Raw genomic sequence first — 19,114 nt, 5'->3', positions numbered from 1 at the left:
TCTCTTACATCTTTCCTCTACCTATTAGTTAAGATACTGGAAATGTAAAATACTGTCCTTAATGTTCAATTTCATTTCTACATGTCAAAGGAGAGTTCAAAGGAGACTGTGTGTCGCCTATTTGCATCGCATTTCCCCTTTGATTGTGGGGTTGGGGGGGGGGTTACACTAGTATTCCAAGATGATATGTAAATTGTAAATTATGATCTAAACATTTTTGTCAAAATTCATTCTGATATTTGAAGAGCTATAACAAAAAAGAATTTTGAAGAACTTTGCTCTGCCAGTTATTCCTCCAAATGTATTTTTCAAGCACCTGTTTTAGTGGCAATCCTTGCAATCTTTCCCACAAATGGTTTCATTTTGACTACGGACGTTCCAAGGCACTGTGAGGTAAACTCATGCCAGCTGGATCCATAAAGTATGTCCATGTACCCTGAGGGAAGGGAGCAGTGTGTGGCTCTTGTTAGTTTATGTCTCCCTTGGATAGTGGTCAATATCAGAAGCTCTTCATATATCTATTGCATTTCCTCTTTGAACCATTGCCTTCCTGACATTTTTCTGGTGTTGACAGGGGATGAAGATCCCCTGATCCCCTATTGTTTTCACATAATAGGTAAAACAAATCTCAGTTCCCCGAGTTGGGACATTACAAACTAAGGTTCATTTAAAATTACAAGTGGAAACTTTTAATCTCCTAGCACCCATGAAAGAGAACATGAAGGGGCAGACAGCATGAAAGCCTAGGATGAATTGTCCTTTCTTGTTATGGCTGATCCAGTTTGTAGGTATTTGTGATGGAAATGAGCTTGCATCTAGATCAGATTCCAACAGTTTTGACTAATCTTGTTTGACTGTTTTTGCGGTCTGTTATCCCTTCTCTTGGACTGCAGTGGCGCAGTGGTTTAAACCACTGTGCTGCTGGGCTGGTTGATCGAAAGGTCGCCTGCACAAGAATCTGCACAATGGGGTGAGTTCCTGTTGCTTCATCCCAGCTCCTGCCAACCTTGCAGTTCTAAAGCATGCAAATGCAAGTAGATAAAAAGGTACCACTTTGGTGGGCAGGTAACAGCGTTCCATGCACTTCGGTGTTTAGTCATGCTGGCCACATGATGACGGAGACTGTCTGTGGACAAACGCTGGCTCCCTCGGCTAAGAAACGGAGTTGAGCATCGCCCCCTAGAGTCAGGCATGACTGGACATAACGTCAAGGGGAAACCTTTATCTTTTATCCCTTCTCTAACTATTGGCCAAATGTTGCCATATACTGCAAAACTGATGCTTATTTAAAGTATGGATATTATTAGGATAATAATGAAGCAGTCTTGCAGCACCTGCACAGGTGCCACATTATACTAGGGATTTCCCACCCCAAGACCGTAGAAAGACAGGATGTCAGAGCTAGAAATGCCCACTCATTTTTCTCCATCTGTCTCAGCCCCCTTGGAAACCTCTGCTCTTCTTCCAAGGTCTGCACTAGAATATTGACAAAGAATAAGGGAGAGGGCTCGTTGAGGGAAGAGAACAGTCTAAGGTTCCACTGGATCCAACAGCTCCTCAGACCTTATCCTTGGCAGTGCTTAGCAGATAGAGACCCATCTACCAAAAGTGCAAAACAGCAAGGGAAATCTGGAAAAGCTTCTGCTATTCCCCTTGCACTCTTTCTGGCAAGGCTTAGAATACACAGTTTGAACATCTGAGACCTTCATCCATTGTGTATCAATCACATGGGACTGTTCCCTAAATCATTTTATGATATAATAGGTATGATGGCATTTAGAGCACATAATAATGACTTTTGAACTAAGCTCAATAAAACTCTTTTCTGGGAACAAAAAACATTTTGAATTTAAGGCACAGGTCCCTTACATCGGCATGGAAAGTGCAATATTATATGCTGGGTGAAGGGTGTTTTGTTTTGTTTTGTTTTTTAATGCATAGTCATTTAATGACAGAAGTAAAGTTATTACAGAGGTGGGAAAATAAAGGAAATTCTGTGTATGCTTAGGTAAAATTAGTAAAATGCTTGAAATTGAGAAATATACATTGGCAAAATACATTAAGGATGCTGAATTCAGAAGATGAAAATTAATGTGAATTGTTTAGCTAACTCTGCACATTTGCCATAGAATCTGGTGTTTATTATTGTGAGCTTTAGCAGGAAACAGAAGCAGTATCAGTTGGGAAAACATTTCTTTACAGAATTGAGAACAGTTTGGCTCTCTCCTTTCTAAGCAGGGAACCTGGTTCTTTGGTTTCTTTGTTTCAAGTCAGACTACTCCCAAACTATTTTAGCTGAACATTTTACATACTAATGGAGTCAAGGGAAGTTAAGTTGGCAGCTGTTCGTGGGATAATAATGAAGCATACTGTTCAGCATAGCATATCTGCACTATAAAATGTGAGAAGTATTTTATAGAGACCATGGTAAGCAGGGCTATATCCACTTTGTGTGATGTAAGTGCATGAACTGCGGGTGAGGAAGCCTTTCTGTTTGTTTTGTTCTTTTCATGGGAAAATAACAAGCAATCATTTTTTCTGTTGTAGGTGAAGAAAGCGTGCACAGATTCAGATGTTTCAGAACCTCAGAATTCCAGGTAAAGCAACCAAAGCACAGATTACTAATGAGTTTGAGAAGCATAAAGCAATGAACTCTTTTAGTAAAATATTAAAGGCAAAGATGAATGAAAATAGCATGAAAACTGAAAACGATTGCTACCTTATTGCTTGGAGTATTACTTTAGATGTAATACTACTTTGGTATTACTAAACTGGAGATAGAAAAGAGGTAGAAAATAGAATGCAGAATAGATTGAAAAATCATTTGTGAATAAATCCCTAAGTGAAAGTATTAAGATTTCTTTTATATTTTTGTATATATGCATTATTTATTTTTACAATATTTTTTATCTTTTATGTGGAGTAAAAGTGCTACAGATATTAGAAATTACTATACTCTTCAATATGCTTTAAGTGTTCACGCATATATTAAATTTATGACATTTTAGTCTCTGTCTTGGGCAGTAAAATAAGAACGATTGTAAATATGCCAACCAGTTATTTACATTCTGAGATTACATCTGTTTTGCATAAAAATTATAACATGAAACAATTTAGTCCTTTTCTGAGCTGCCTTATCTATTGCTTCTGTTTTCAGATAGACTGAAATATTGCTAGTTTTTATACATTCTTCACATCATATACCTGACTCATGCTATTACTAACAGTTAGCTGGGACACAAACATATTTAGTAACCAAAACGAGTTATGGAACCTATTCTGAACTTATCTTTTTAGCAAATGAATATGAAACATCTCTTAAAAGCTGCCCAAAAGATCTAGGGCTTTCCATTTATTCTGTAGAATCTTTGACTTTATTTTGTATTGCTTGATAATACACTCTCTATGATGACTGTTATCCAAATGTAAGTAAGTGTAGCTTTAGGCATGGTCCTTTTCCAACCAAGATCAATGGGAACATCACTGTTAGCATGTATAGCAAAATCTTCCTTTTTCCTTGTAATTTCTTGAGATTACATATTTTCTTAATGTTTTCATTCAACACTGAGAACTTAAATATCTTAAATAGCACCCTTATTTTTTAGGTAGAGTCATGAGTTATTCAGTGAGGTATTCATTGGTATTCAGGAGGAGTATCCAATATTTCTATGTGTTGTTGGGATCTTAAAATCTAGTTTAGGCCAAAAATATTGCCTTTACATTTAAACAACAATTATTCACCAGACTTTTGCCTTACTTTCAGGATAGTTCATGGTGGCATGCATGATTTCATCTTCTTAAAAATCAGTAAAGTTAAGCTGAGGGTAGTTGGGTCAAGGCGATGAAAGAGTAGGGATTTCCACTTAGTTGTCCCCAGCTGAAACTCTTCTACACTACATCATTTGCAATATTTTAAGGTGGCCTTCCTAAACATTGTATATGGAATAAGACCCACTGAACACTGTGTGACTTCCTTCTGAGTATCCTATTCTGAGTAAACTTGGATAGGAGTGTACTTTAGGACTACAGTCCTGTCCATGTGTACCTGGCCCACTTAACTCAGTGGAATTTATTTCTGGGTAGATACATACAAGACTGCACTCTAAGTTTGATAGAACAAGTTTGTTTTCCTGTAGGACACTTTCACATACTATGTAAAGGCAAGCCTCTGTTAGTTTATGTATATATAGTTGAATCTGAAGCATATCCTGGCTCTCTGATAAGTGTTCCCTTATAAAGATAAATAAATGTACAAACATAAATGTAATGTTCCAACTTCATAAGTATTCAGCTAAAAAGTTAATGTGTGAAGTAGTTTTTAGGATCCAGCCTGTGATATTCTGATAAGTTTTCTGAAGTGCTTTGTGTAGTCTTATTAGCATTTAAAGGTTCTATTTTCCTTATCAGAATCCATGTTAGTAGAGAAACCAAAAACAAAGTTTTAAAATATGCTGTCCAATTCTATCACATTATTCTGAGCAATGGACTCATAAACATTTTGAGCAATGGACTCTGATTAGTATTGATCAGAGAATCCTCAAAGTGAAAGTTCCATAGAGGCCTTTGTAGCAGTAAAATGATTTTGCCCCTAGCCAACTTGAGACGAAACATTAAACCATAATTTGATTTATCTGTCCCCTCCTCTTTTGCATTTCTTCACATTACAAAGTAAAGACTAAAGCTTCCATTTTTGGTATAAACAACAGTTTTCTATCTTAATTTGAACAAATGTGGTTAGTTCAAACAAATCAGTAACAAACAGGGTATTTATATTTTTTGTAAGCTGTCCTGAGGCTTGAGCAAAGGACAGAGTATAAATGTTATATGTATGTATATATGTATGTATGTATTTAAAATTGTTTTTAGGCTGCCTACAAGGGTGATGTTCTTTTATTCCAATTGTATTATGAGTATATTTTGATGGTTTACTTGTACTGTTTTTGTTTACCATTTACTGTTCTCTCAAAGTGGTAATCTGAAAATGCAGGAAACATAAAACAGTAAGCAAACTGCTGTTACATAGGTCAACAAAAATGAATGATAATATTTATCTATATCAACATGAGCAAGCTAACAAATACAGTATAATAATATTTTTCTAAGCATATAAACATGTCTTTTGCCAATAAGAATTTTTCTCACACTGAAACCTTATATTTAGATAACAAGCTGTTCACTGTCTAATCCATAGCTGCAGCAGAGAATGCATAAGTATGGTTTATGGGTTCTGGTTCACAATTATTTATTTTTATTTGTATTTTATATTGTACTGTGAGCCACCCAGAGATCCTTTGGCTATGGGGCAGCATACAAATACAATGAATGAATATGAAAATGTTATAATTTAAAGTCTATCAATTCAATGTCCCTTTGCACCAAAGGGAACAAAAAATGGAAGTACAGAAATCTTAAACAGTAGAAATTGAAGGTGATGCCAAGAAAGATCACTGATACACGCAATGACTTGTTTGTCCATGCCCAATCTGTTTTATCGTGTTTTTGCCCCCTAGTTCTCTCCTAGGACATCAACTATTATTCACCTCTTCTCTTATCAGGGAGCCAAAAACATATACCACTCTTAGTTCTTTTATAACAGAGTAGTACTTTCTATGCATGTTCAGCAGTAGCAGCAGCCTTGTAACTGAGGTTAGTCAGGATCCCACTCTCCCAGGAAGCCATAGAAGTAGGGAACCAGTGCAATAACCACAGTAAGAATAGATTCAGGAAAATAACCAGAAAATATGCTGAACCAGGACATGGAAAAGGAAAAGTTAATTGGGACATATGTGAGCGTGAGGATCTCTGCAGTGCATACCATGATTTTGTATTCCATATGAACTGGAGCTATAACTTTATGTATACATGAGAACCTCATATCTGCTGTCTCAGTTACCAAGATTTCACTTAACTAGTCCTCCACATTTGCAGTGGTTAGGGTGCAGGACCCCCACAAACTGGAATAGTCATGAATATCCCAAGATAACTACATGTCCTGTTTGAGGATGTCACACTCTGTCTCTGCGCTAGGTATCCTCACTCATGTGCTTTGTCTCCCAGTGGGTGCAAAGACTACAGATGTTTGTGGCTTTCCCTTAGAGATATTTGCAGTTTTTTCCACTTTCATGGGGGTACTGTGCCCCTACCCCCGGCAAATGAAGGGCTCATTACTTTCTGGGGTTTTGGGCATCCACTAGGGGGCTTGGACCCTATTCCCCGTAGATATGGGGGTTCTGCTGTACCTCAGTTTTGCACATTCTGGTAAGTTTTGCACATTCTGGTAAATACCAATACCAGTGTAAAAGTTTATGCATAGATTTTAAAAAGTGCATAACATAAAAGTAAGATTACACACATTTACAGTATACATTTCAACTCTGACTAAAGCGATTATGCAATATTTCTAGCTAACCCTAATGTCTTGGACTTAGTGTTGTTAAATGATCTGCATGCTTTGAGAATAGCTTTTTTTTTTTTAGCTTCATACATGATAAAATGATATCTTTTGAAGGAATCCCTTGAATTTTGTTTTTCAAGGGGTTTTTCATTAGTATTTTATTCAAAAACATTGAATTTGAATTTCATATGGAGCTGTTTGAAATGCCATAGAACTACTTACTACATACTGGTAGTAGAGAATGCTGCTATAGTAGTAGATACTGTCTAGAGCATGATAATACTTCGTAAAACAACTCTTGTTAAAACATCATGCTTAAAGTGAAGTGTCAGCATAAAATTGGATGCTTGGAGGTACTTTCATTTGAGAATTGCTTCTGGCCTTTTAGTTGGGGCTAAAATCTTTCATTTATTTAGCTAGCTATATTGTGTGTTGTTTTTGGACTTGAATGTATTAGAATAAATGCAGATGGAATATGTTTTTACAGTAGGGAAGTTATTAAGTTGGGTGTGGGAACTTCATCAGGAAAATTCATGGAGTGACGTGTGTATCAGCAAATTCTTTGTCTTGGCTTTTCTGTTTTACAAAGAAACGTTCGTGCTCAGTTTGCAGCACACTTAACAAAATTTACTAATGTAGGAAGATAGTCTGAAGGAAAAAATGATTCTAGGGCTACTTTTTGTGAGAGAAATGACACACTTTGTATGGGGTAGGGAAAACAATAAGAGAGCATAAAATAACTTGCAATGTTAGAACCTGTTAGCCTCTCCCTCTCCCTCTCCCTCTCCCTCTCCCTCTCCCTCTCCCTCTCTCTCTCTCACACACACAGAGAGAGAGAGAGAGAGAGAGAGAGAGCGCGCGCGTGCGCGCGCGCGCGCGCGCGTATCACTTTTTTGCAATCTTAGGGATGAAATTTACCATGAAATTATGACAGCTTAAAGTCATTGCTAGGTTCTGTCATTCTATAAAATGTATGTATGGCTTTGGGAAGTCCCAGGAAACTGATTGTGGGACAAAGATTATGCAAAACCACACAATCGAACAACCCACTCTGCAAATAAGCTGCACCATGTGGATTGTTGATGAAACAATCCATACCGCACCTAACAGCGTTGTCCCTTTTCTTTCCCTGGAATACCCACAGTATCCCAGGGGACTCTGCAGTAGGGTCTTTCTGGTCTCTCTCTCCCCTAGCCTACCACAAGCACTCTGTGCCCTTTTTTTATCCTTTTCCATTTTTTTCTTTAGATAGCACTTTTGTGATCTCTTATTTGTTGACATTATTTTATTATTATTATTATAACATTTCTATGCCGCCCCTTGCCGAAGCCTCGGAGCGGCTTACAACACAATAAAATACATTGAAATACAATAGAACATAATAAATTACCATTAAATACAAAAATACAAAAAATACATTGAGTTACAAACATAATAATATAAAATTAAAATTATCAGTATAAAGTAAGTAAATGATATCTCCTCCAGAGTATTGAAATGGCATACTGAAGGGACTGTCACTGGTTTACCATATCATTAATTTTTTAAAAATGTCCACCAGCAAAGTATGGAATATTTTTGTGACTTTATTATTATAGAGATTTAGCATGCACTTACTTGAGTCCAAAATGGCAAGTCTTGTCTAGATAGTGTTTGGGATGTAACTGCTATCAAAGTGCAGGAGGTGCCTACCATAACCCTTGACCCAGAGAGGCTACAAATAGGATTAATTTTACTTAATTTTGTCCTGACAGCCAAGCTGTCAAGGGAAAGCAAAGCCGTAAGTGAACTTTGTTTGCAAAGGAGTTTAGCCAGTAGATCAGGTTATTTATATCAAGATCCTCTATTTGGGGGTGGGGGTGGGACCTGCCTATTCTAAACCTTCTGCATCTTTTTCATTCATCCCTAAAACTTTAGATGCTCAAGGTGGAAAACTATGAGCCATCCCATTTATGGGAGCTGTCAAAAGTTGTGTTTCCTTCTAAAATAAGGTTTTCTTTTTGTTTTACTTGGACCTATTTAGTTATTCATTTATTTATTCACGTATTTATAGGCCACCTATAACTGCCAAAATGCCTTCCTAGGTGGCTTACTACATACTAATAACATAGGTATCCCTATACCACTGTCAAAGAAAAATCCTAAGTGGCCATAAGCAAAAAATATGTGTTGGAGCACTTACAGCTACTCAATGCATTGCTTGGGCATTTTGGAGGGGATACCACTGGCTTTCAACTCATTGATCATGAAAATTGAGCTCTGAAAAAAGGAAAGGGGAAAAAGCTGTGCCTCACAGGTCTTACAGCTTCTGACTCTGTTTCCTGCTTGGCACGGCTGGGGCAATTCTGATATATCACCCCTTGAGTGTGTCTAGTGTAAAGCCATTGGTGAGTTGCGCCACAAGCTATGTTTTCATAACTGATCTTATCAAAAAGCAGCAGCCATAATGGTTCGCATGCACTCAGCAGTAGCCGCAGTACTAGAGTGTTAGTACAGAAGTGTTAGGTACAATATTTGCTTATGGTTGTGTACAAGGCAAAGATTGCTTGTGGAACATACTGTGTAACAGCTAATCAGAAACACTATCGAATTTCCTTTCCCTGCTATACAGGGCCTGGGACATGGAGTTGAGAATTTGGTCACTCTAATAGATGATCTACAGCTCAGAATTGACAGAGGGAGTGTGTCCTTATTTGTTCTGTTGGATCTCTCAGTGGCCTTCGATACTATTAATCATAGTATCCTTCTGGATCGTCTGAGGGAGTTGGGAATTGGAGGTACTGCTTTGTCGTGGTTCCATTCCTACCTCTTGAGTTGGTTCTAGGTGATGATTCTTGGAGACTGCTGCTCCTCTAAAAAGGAAGTGGCTTATGGAGTCCCACAGGATTCTATTCTGAATCCAAGGCTGTTTAATATCTACATAAAACTGTTGAGTGGGATTACCCAGAGGAGTGACTGGATATTACCAGCATGGTGATGACTCCCATGTCTACTTCTCTTTACCATCATTGACTGCCTTTTCTAGAGACAACATTTCATCTCTGAATGACAGTCTGAAGCTGGTAATGGAAAACAAATAAGGAAAGGAAGGATAAGGAAAAACAAACTGAAGTACAATCAGACAAAATTGAGGTGCTTGCTGTTAACAGTTCAAATTCAGTATTAGAGGTGTGTCAACTATTCTAGAGTCACTCACCCTGGAAGACCATGTTCACACTTTGGGGGTGCTATTTGATTTCAGATTGACTTCAGATGTCAGCTCAGATAGAAGCCACGGTCAAGAGTGTCCACTATCAGCTCCGGCTGATTTGCCAACTGCATCCCTTCCCAGAGGGGAAAGACCTGAAAACAGTAGTGCACTTGTTGGTAACTTCTAAGCTCTATTTCTGCAGTGTGCTGTACATTGGGCTATTCTTGTGCCTTCTCTGGAAACTGCAACAAATACAAAATATGGCAGTCAGGTTGGTCTCTGAGTTACCATGCCAAAAAGGCTGGAGACTGCTGATTTAGAAGGTGGCATGCTGGGAAAGGCTGGTCTAAGTAATGTTGTTTCTTGTCCTCTTTGGAGACTGAAACTGCCTTGGACATCCTTGTGTATGCATGACTTGTGTTGGGAACTCAATGGTTCATCCCTTTTGGTTCTCTTAGGCCTCTAAGCATCTTTCAGTAGCACTGCTGCTTAAGAGGAGTAGCGGGCTGGATGTGAGAAAATAAACAGATACTTGTCCAGTAGAACTTCTGATCTGACAATGAAGATACAACATGTTTAGAATAGAGTTGCTCTGTATAAGGATCAGTTTTGCTTCTCAATCATATATTTTCTCCTGGATGTTCTTGGAGCAGCACTGATCATGAATGTTTTTCTTTACTAAAAAAGGGACACCAAATGTATCCATTTCTGATGAAGGTGGATCTGGTCATGCCTAAACACATCTTAGTTATACCAGAGTTGAAGTATTTATATGGGGCAGTCTTTGAAGAATGCCTGAGAACCTCAGCTGGTTCAGAATGCAGTTGTAAAAGTGATTGGAGTTGTGACTATTCTGCTATTTGTAGTAGCTCACACAGTGGCTGACTAGATGCTCACAGGACATGAGTTCAAAAGCACCTTGCCCACCCCCTATGTTTCTGGTGTACATAGACACACTGCTTCTGATAATCTTGATAACAAATAACTCTCACAACTGTAGCAGTTATTATCCATAGCCTCAATATATTTGTGAAATACCCTTTAAAGCCTTCCGAATTGGTGGCCATCTCTGCATCTTGTAGAAGTGAATTCCATGCACTTCACTTCACTATGCACTAGACAAACTAGGCTTTTATCTCTTCTGAGACTTCCATCTGTCAGTTTCATGGGATGACCCCAGATTATAGTATTAGGAACAGTAGATAAAAATGTCTCCCTGTCCACTTTCTCTGTACCATACATAATTTTGTACACCTTATGCCTCTCCTTTTAATAAGCTAAACAATTCCAACTGCTGACATCTTTCCTCTTAGGTGAGTTACTCCAACTCTTTGGTTGTGTTAGTTTTCCTTTTCTGCACTTTTTCCAGCACTACAATATCCTTTTTAGGTGCAATGACCAAGGGTGTACACAGTACTTTAACTGCAGTCATGACACAAATTTGTACGAGGAGAAGACAATACTGATAATTTTCTTTCCAATTCATGCAGCAGCTACACACTGGATTGACATTAAGCTGTCCAACTCCAAGATCTCTTTTTAGCCAATTACTACTATCTCAGATGCAATCAGGTTAGGAATCTCTTCCCTCAGTGGACTTTACTTGCTTCCACAAATATATGTTTTCCATTTTCATGCCCATTCTCCCAATTTGAAGAAATCTTTTTGGAGTGCCATACACTCCCTTTATGTTTTAAATTGCCACATAATTTGGTGTCATCAGTAAACCAGTTAGCTGCTCACTCCTAATTCCAGATCATGGGAAGAGTCATTCTGGTTCAGACAAAAGGTCCATCTAGTTCAGATCTCAGTATACATGATCACAAACCAACTGCTCAGAGGTTCTCTCAGGCAGGATGGGTACAAGAACTCCACCTGCCCCAGCTTCTCAGCAGCTGGTATGTAACTCTGATAAAGGAAGTAGCACATAGCCAGCAAGGCTAGAAGCCACTTATAGCCCTCTCTTTCATGAATTTGGCCAGTCCCCTTTTAAAGCCATCCAGATTAGTGGCCATCATTTATAAATAAGTTGAAAGGCATTGGTCCCAGTGCCGATCCTTGTGTGACCTTTCCATTAGAAGTATTTATCATTTATTCCTGTTGTGTTTTTTAATCAATTACTGATCTGTAAGAGGACCTCCTTTTATTCAGTTACTGCTAAGTTTAGATTTTGGTGATATTCTTTACCAAAATCCTTTCGGAAATCTAAGTAAACTTTGTCTACCAGGTCATCCCTGACCATATGTTATTAACACTTACATAGAACTTTAAAAGGTTCATGAGGGAGGACTACCTTTGCAGAAGCCATATTGATACCTTTTCAACAGGGCTTATCCTTTAACATTGCTTCAAAGCATTTTACTTGGAACAGACCAAAAGCTAACCTGCTTGTAATTTCCTGAATCCCTCCAGGATGGCTTTATAAAAAATGGTTATAATTTTTTTTTACACCGATATAGAAATTGATCTTAGGAATATATTGCATATTTTTGTTAGAAGATCAGCACTTTTATATTTGACTTTTTAAAGAATGTTAGGAAGGATACCATCTAGACTCATTGCTTTATTAACTATGTCAGTAAGGTCAAGAATAAAATCTTTTGTAACAAGTATTTTCCTTAGTTTCCCAGATTTCTGGAACTGATGTTCCAGAAAACATCAGGTAAGGTACAAGTATCTGTGATATGTTCCTCAAAATGCTTCTTTGTATTTCTTATGTTCTGTTTGCATCCGCTTTTGTGCAGGATTGTACTGCCTTTTATTTTCTTCATTTGGACAAGGCTTCCAAGAAAGTTTTATTTTTTGATAGCATCTTTAGCATTGCTGATTAACCATGCTGTAAACTGGCAATGTATTGAAGCTCCACAAAATCTAACCTTCTGGCATTTGTAGATTTCCTTGGTGGCCAGACCTTGCTTAGGAAGTAAGTCAAGCCAAGAGGAAGTCCATGAATGCTCATAGAATAAAGGTTGTGCAGCTGGCAACTTTCTTCTGATTTATTTATTTATTTCCATTTCTCTGCCTCCCCATAACCCGATTTAGCTTACAAATGCTAAAACGGCATAAAATACATAGAATACAATAAAACAATTAATAAAAAGATCAAATAGAAAAAAATAATAGATAATATCTCACAATAAAATATACCCACACATGCAGTAATAATTATAGCCAATTAACCAAAATTAAATTGAAATAAGTAATCCATAATAAAATATAAAAGAATTAAATTATTAAATTAAATTGTTAAAACAAACAGAAGCTGCAGCACATGACATTAGAGAGGGACACTAATTCTTCCGTGGTTGTGCAGGACTTGATTCTTAGTAAGCGCCACATGAATGCTGGGTGTGCTTGCGAGGAACTAGGAGTCAAAGCCACATCAAACTGGACTGGGGTCCAGGAAGCTCAGCCCATAGTGGATTTCTATGGAAATCCCCAAAATCACTTCTGGTGACTTGAACTTGTTTAAGCTTTTCCTAATTTGTGGGATACATTCTAGTTTTTTTCAACTTTTGGGTAATTTTTAAGCATTTTAATAAGATTTAACCTTCTTGACTCCCCCTTTTAGCTTCTTTTTTACAAGTTGCTTCCTATAGAGAAGTTTGCTCAGATGTGACTGCATTGGACTTCTTCATCATTTTTCTATTGTTCAACTTAAGTAAGCTTGGAAATGAAGTGTATTAACTTCAAAGCTGAGGAACCAGGATTCCCTGAAGGAACTCCTGAAGGTTTTCCTACTATCACATTCATTCACTGACATCATTGTTCTGCATTTTGCTGATATCTGAAGTTCATTTGTTGAAAACATGTGAGAGGGTCTTTTATGTTGCCATGCCCAGGTTTTCGTTTGTGGTGCCCCAGAAAATTGGTTGACTCTTTTCCTGATGTCATTCCAGATAAAATAGAACACTTTGTTTTTCTAAGGTTGTTGAATACCTCATTTTGTATTCTGTTTCTGGTCTGTTTTCTTACATGAACTTATCAGAAAGGACTTGCTGTTTCCTCATCTTAACAGGCTTTGATGTTGTTCTTGTTTATTTTTTGGATTAGTGTTTAACTATTTCCCTTGAGCATATTTTAAGAGGCCCAGAATGTCTCTATATTGAATATTACTTGGCTTTAAAATTACAAATATGTTATTACAGTTTTTAATGCAAAACTACTGTCTTCATAGTGTCATAAACCTTAGAATACCTAAGCACAGATTTCCATGATAATACTTCTAGATAGATAAGTTGCCCAATAATCTTACAGAAACTTCTGGAAGAGGATGCCAATTTGAATAGATTAATGAAATTCATTAATTCATTTCTTTTACCACCACCTGTGTTTCTTGGAGTTGAGAGAGTATTGTGCATATGAAAAGGTGGCATGGCGACCTGGAGGCGAGAAAAGCGAGTTGTAGAAAAATTCTGGTCCACACCCTTGTCTAGTAACAGCAGAACTTGACCAAGAGCAAATCTGCTCCAGTACATTGTGTCTACTGGCAATTGTATTCGGTTATTGCATTTCTGGTGAAAATTACACCTATATACAGTCCTCTGCCAGATTACACCAAAAATGATATCTGTGTGACATTACATTAATTGGCAGGTACATTATTGCCTGTTCAGCAATAACCAGTGCTTTTTTTGTAAGAAAAATGGTGCCAGAACTCATGAAATTATTTACCTTTCGCACATAGTCAGTCACTGTACACACACCCATACACTTCAGTTGTGTAACAAATGGATGGAGCAGAAATGGATGATCACAGGAAGGGTGGCATTCTAGCAGTCCTTAGTCTCTGTGGTATCAGAAAACCTATAGAATTTCTTAGTACAATTACAAATGTCAGGCAGTACTACATATTGGCAAATAATATCTGACTAGAACTGAACGTAGGATCATAGAGGCAGGTAAGGAACCAGAGAAGGCAGTAGCTACATTTGAGGAAGTTATAGTGGTCTAGAAAAAAATATGGCCCTATTTGTGTGCATGAATATAACAAGTAGCAAGAGAAAAAGATCTTGAATCTGAAGAAAGATATAATAATGCTAACTTTAGCAACCTGCTTTTTTTTTAACATTTAAAATATTTGCGGGTACAGATGATGAAAGTTGTACTCAATGCAACTTTTGTTATTAGGTCAGCATTTCTCATTGTCCACAGTTCGAAAAACAGTTGGAGGTTACACATGACAGCTGTAGAAGAAATTCTGCAATCAGCAGCATCTGGCTGTTGGCAGATTCTTCAGGCACTTCTCCTAATGCATTTGGATTTGCCCATGGGCCTTTTATGTGGTTGAACTGCAGGTGGGCTATCTGCAAAACCTGGTTATCCTGCAAGATGCCCTTTGTCCACCCAAAACACACTCGTTTTCGTGATTCACGTTATTTTTCTTGATTCACGTTATTTTGAGATTCTTTATGAATCTCAAACATTCCCTGTGTTAAGATATTTTGTATAACTAACTTAGTTCCTCCATGTATCCAGTATTCTTTTTGCTGTAGTGAATTAAGTTTTACAATCTAAATGTTGTAGTTCAGCATGTTTTGTGGATGATTTGTTGCCAAGTTTCTTTGAAAGTGACCATATATAAGGTCAATTCCCAAAGTAGAGTAACTTTACCCACCCTTTTAAGCATAAAATGGATTTGCCTTTCCACAATCAGTTCTCCACCTTATGCTTTCAAAGTTCAAATCTGGATTTAGTTATAAGTGAAAATGAGTATGGTGGTCTCAACCTAGTCCTTAGGGGTTTCTTGTCTGTTGTGCAGAAGAGGCCCAGAACCGGAATTATGAGGTTGTTGCAGGTCGTGATTAAGGTATGTTGGTTGAGGTAGAAAAATGCACACAGCAATCTAGGAATCTCTATAGACATTTTTCCAGATGGATGGTTTCTCATTCAGAACAGTGACAAAGGCAATGAGCCCAAACTATGAATTCTGAGTTTTGTTTTTAGTGAAATGCAAGAGAGCCATTTATTCTTTTGCCTGTCAGTTTACTATTCTTTGCTGAGCTTAGGTGTAGGTTTACAAACTTCAGATGTAGATTTAAATTTTAGGACACATTCTTAAGGAAAAAAAAATACCTTGCTTTACTTTTTTCCGGTTTTAACCTCTTTCTTTTTTTTGGCTCTCTCTTGATTATTTGGGTAAAATTGTAGCACAATTTTGCATACCCATATGTATTAGTACATAAATCATCTTATTATTACTAAAATTCACATTGTGGATTGAAATAGCATAAGCATCAATATTTTGTATTGTGATCCAGTAGTGCTTTTACTAATTTTTAGTGTCTAAATTGGATAGTTTTACTGAAGAGCTGCCTAAAATATTTTGCAGAAATAATATATTTTAAAATACAGTGGTACCTTGGCTCATGAACTTAATCCGTTTCAGGACTCTGGTCGTGACCCAAATTGGTCATGAGCCAAGTTAAATTTCCCCATAAAATTCAGTGTAAAAAAGGTTAATTTGTTCTGTAACTACTTTTTTTAATCACAAAAATTTGAAGCAGAGTGACAAAGAACAGCAAAAACAGCGGCCATCTCCCCCCCGCCCCAACCTCAAGTACGAGTCCGGCCATCTCCCCACTCCCTCAGCATGAGCAGGATCACACCCGTCATCCCAGCACACTGGAGGGGGAGAGATGGGTGCAATCGCAGGTGCACTGCGGGGGGAGAGATGGGCGCAAATGTGGACATTCTGTGGGGGGAGAAGGGTGCGATCGTGCTGGCGGGGAGATGGCTGAGATCGTACTTGCGCTCCTGCAGGAAAGCCGGGTGTGATCTCAGCCATCTCCCCCTGCCCCCAGCACGGAGTTCGCGACCTGAGTCAAAATTTTTAGGAATTTTGTTTGCGACCTGATTTGGTCGTGAACTGAGGCATTCGTGAGCCGAGGTACCACTGTACCAGTATCGCAATATTTTAACAGTTTATTCTTCAGAAATTCAGAATTTGAACCTTATTCCTAGAATCTGTCTAAATGCTTGATTAATCCTATGGTTTTATCAGTGATGCACAAAGCTAGAAAAATACTTTATTTTACAATTAACATTTTCCAAAGTGTACACACTGTGTTTTAATTTACCTTTTCCACTTCTGGTCAAGCATTCTTTGCAAGTTTATGAAGTACTACAGAAGCTTCATAAAAAGTGAATCAGAAGGTGTGTGCATAATGTATAAGAATGGCTTAGATCCATTTGAAAAGAACTCCCAAAGGATTTTTCCTTACTGGTTTCTCTTCACTGAAAAGTTGCCCCTGATAATTGGGAAGGTCACTAGAATGGTGTGGGAAGTGGCTTAGGACACTGAAATGGGAGGGTGAACAGTCTGAAATTGGAGAGGGCTATTTGCGTAAGTGGAAGTATCTTTCTATTTATGCAAGGCACTTTCAGATCCAAGTCAAATATCTGTATTATACCATATTGACATCTCAAAAAAAAAAAGGCATTTCTGTCTTCAACCTTACAGAAGTCAGCAAAACGGCATTTTTCTGTTTTTAACTTTTAGTATAGTGTGTTATTTTCATGTGCATACTACTCACTATGTGAATCTGTGGAGGGATATTGAATAGGGCTATGTATATGTATTTGGCCATGGAGCAGGTTTTGAGTAAACAGCATTGCTTTCTTTTTTAGGTGGAGTTCAAAGAATAGCATAATAGTTCTGCATGTTTGAGTCAGAGGAAGGATATTACATTAAGATCATGCTGATTAGTATTCCTAATATTTTGGTTGTTCCTTTCTTTTCACTCACAACATATGCTTTAAAAAAATTGTTCAGCTGTGTGGCACTAGAAGAACTGCCCGTGTCCACCTTCCCACTTTCCTCCAGTTCCCAGCACCATCCATCAGGGCTCAGGGCTTGCACCTGGCCTGACTATTTCAGCAGCCCTGCTTGGCATAAAAGTAACACCCTGGTGCTGGGTAGCAGGACGACACCAAAGGGATACACCCCTTTGAGATTCCCCTTTGGGATGCCACAAAGGTGAGGTGCCTTTCTGATTGTCCCTCACCATCTCCCTGTCTTTGTGGGCCTATGCCTGGGGCCTTGATTGAGGGGGCCAAGTGAGGAGATGGTGTGGTCACCACCATTTACTCTGGCCAAGTAAGGAGAATGTGGGCCAGACAGCTAACAGCTGTGCCAGGTTCCAGTCTTCCCCCCATCCATATCAGCAGACTCTCAAATCTCCAGATACTGCTTCTGAATGTCAGATCAGTGCAGAATGAAATCTCCCACATCCACAGTCTAATCATGGCATGTATACTCAAGACTTGGGTGGAGTGCAGATGTAGGAGAACTCCCAGTGAATGCAACAGAAATCTGATGTGTGCCTACGATCTGGTTTATTCTGCAGCAATGAAGGTGGCAAAGAAACAATATCTCACTGCCTCTATTGAGTTCTCTCTGTGCCACCCAGTGGGGCTTTTCAAGGTTGTCCAGGCCCCAGGGACACCTTGGAACCATCTTCAGCCTGCTATATCCTACTTGCTGGGCACTTCCAGGATAAAATATGTTGCATCTGCTGGGACTTGGGCTCCAGAGTTACAGCAGTCTAATCATTGGAGCAATCCAGAACACAGTCTGGTACACTTTTATTGGATGTGTTTCAGTTGGTATAGCTCAAGGATATGGACAAGGTGCTTGGACAGGTTTGTGCAATCACCTCTGTACTGGATCCTTACCCTCCTGGTTTATAAAAGCCAGCAAGGAAGGGATCATTGGCCAGTCCAGGGAGGTCATCAGCGTCTCTTTGTGAGAGAACCCTTGAAGAGGTGGTGGTGAGACCACTTGTCAAGAAATCCACCATTGACCCAGAAATTTTGAACAACTACAGGCTAGTAGTGAATATTCCTTTTTTGGGCAAGGTTCTAGAGAGGGTACTCTCCAAGCTATCTTGGATGAAACTGATTATCTGGATCTCACTGGACACCTTTGGATGAAACTGATTATCTGGATCCATTTTAGTCGGGGTTCAGGCCTGGTTTTGGCACAGAAACAGCAGGGGAAGTGTGACCCTGTTGATACTGCTGGACTTCTTGGCAGCTTTCAATACCATCAACCACGGTAATCTTCTGGAGCAGCTGGCTGAGATGGAACTGGGGGGAAATGTATTGAAGTGGTTCCTCTCCTACTTGGAGGGCTGGTGCCTGGGGAATATTGTTCAGCTCCCTGTATTCTCCAGCATGATGTTCTTCAGAGATCTGTTCTATTCCCCGTGCTATTTAATATATATGTGAAACCACTAAGTGGGCGCATCTGAAGTTTTGAAGTGCATTGCCCTCAGCATGCTGATGACACAGAGCTCTATTTCTCCTTTTCATCACTGGCAGATGAGTCTGTGGATGTGCTAAACTGGTGTTTGGCTACAATAATAGACTGCATGAAAGCCAACAAACTGAAACTCAGTCCAGAGAAGACTGAGATGCTGTTGATGAGTGATTCCTTCCTTATTCAGCCTGTCCTTCGATGGGGTCACACTCTCCCTGAAGGAGCAAATTTGTAGCTTGGGGAGTTCCTTGATCTATCATTGTCACTC

General features: G+C 38.7%; 1 protein-coding gene across 23 annotated transcripts in view; it reads left to right on the top strand.

Moving 5' to 3' along the window:
- EYA4 (EYA transcriptional coactivator and phosphatase 4) overlaps window positions 1-19,114 on the top strand; it is a 162,144-nt gene that overhangs the window by 57,483 nt on the left and 85,547 nt on the right. For all 23 annotated transcript variants that reach the window (XR_006414120.1, XM_044424244.1, XM_044424227.1 and 20 more), the window contains exon 3: window positions 2,548-2,597. Coding sequence is in view for 22 of the 23 variants with exons in the window: in XM_044424244.1 (XP_044280179.1) it covers window positions 2,548-2,597 (50 nt within the window). In the remaining variant the exon portion in view is untranslated. The remainder of the gene's footprint in view (window positions 1-2,547; window positions 2,598-19,114) is intronic.

The sequence above is a fragment of the Varanus komodoensis genome, unplaced genomic scaffold (assembly GCF_004798865.1).
Source record: "Varanus komodoensis strain SLA01 unplaced genomic scaffold, ASM479886v1 scaffold1, whole genome shotgun sequence".
Lineage (NCBI taxonomy): Eukaryota > Metazoa > Chordata > Lepidosauria > Squamata > Varanidae > Varanus > Varanus komodoensis.
This window is presented reverse-complemented; position numbering and strand designations above follow the sequence as displayed.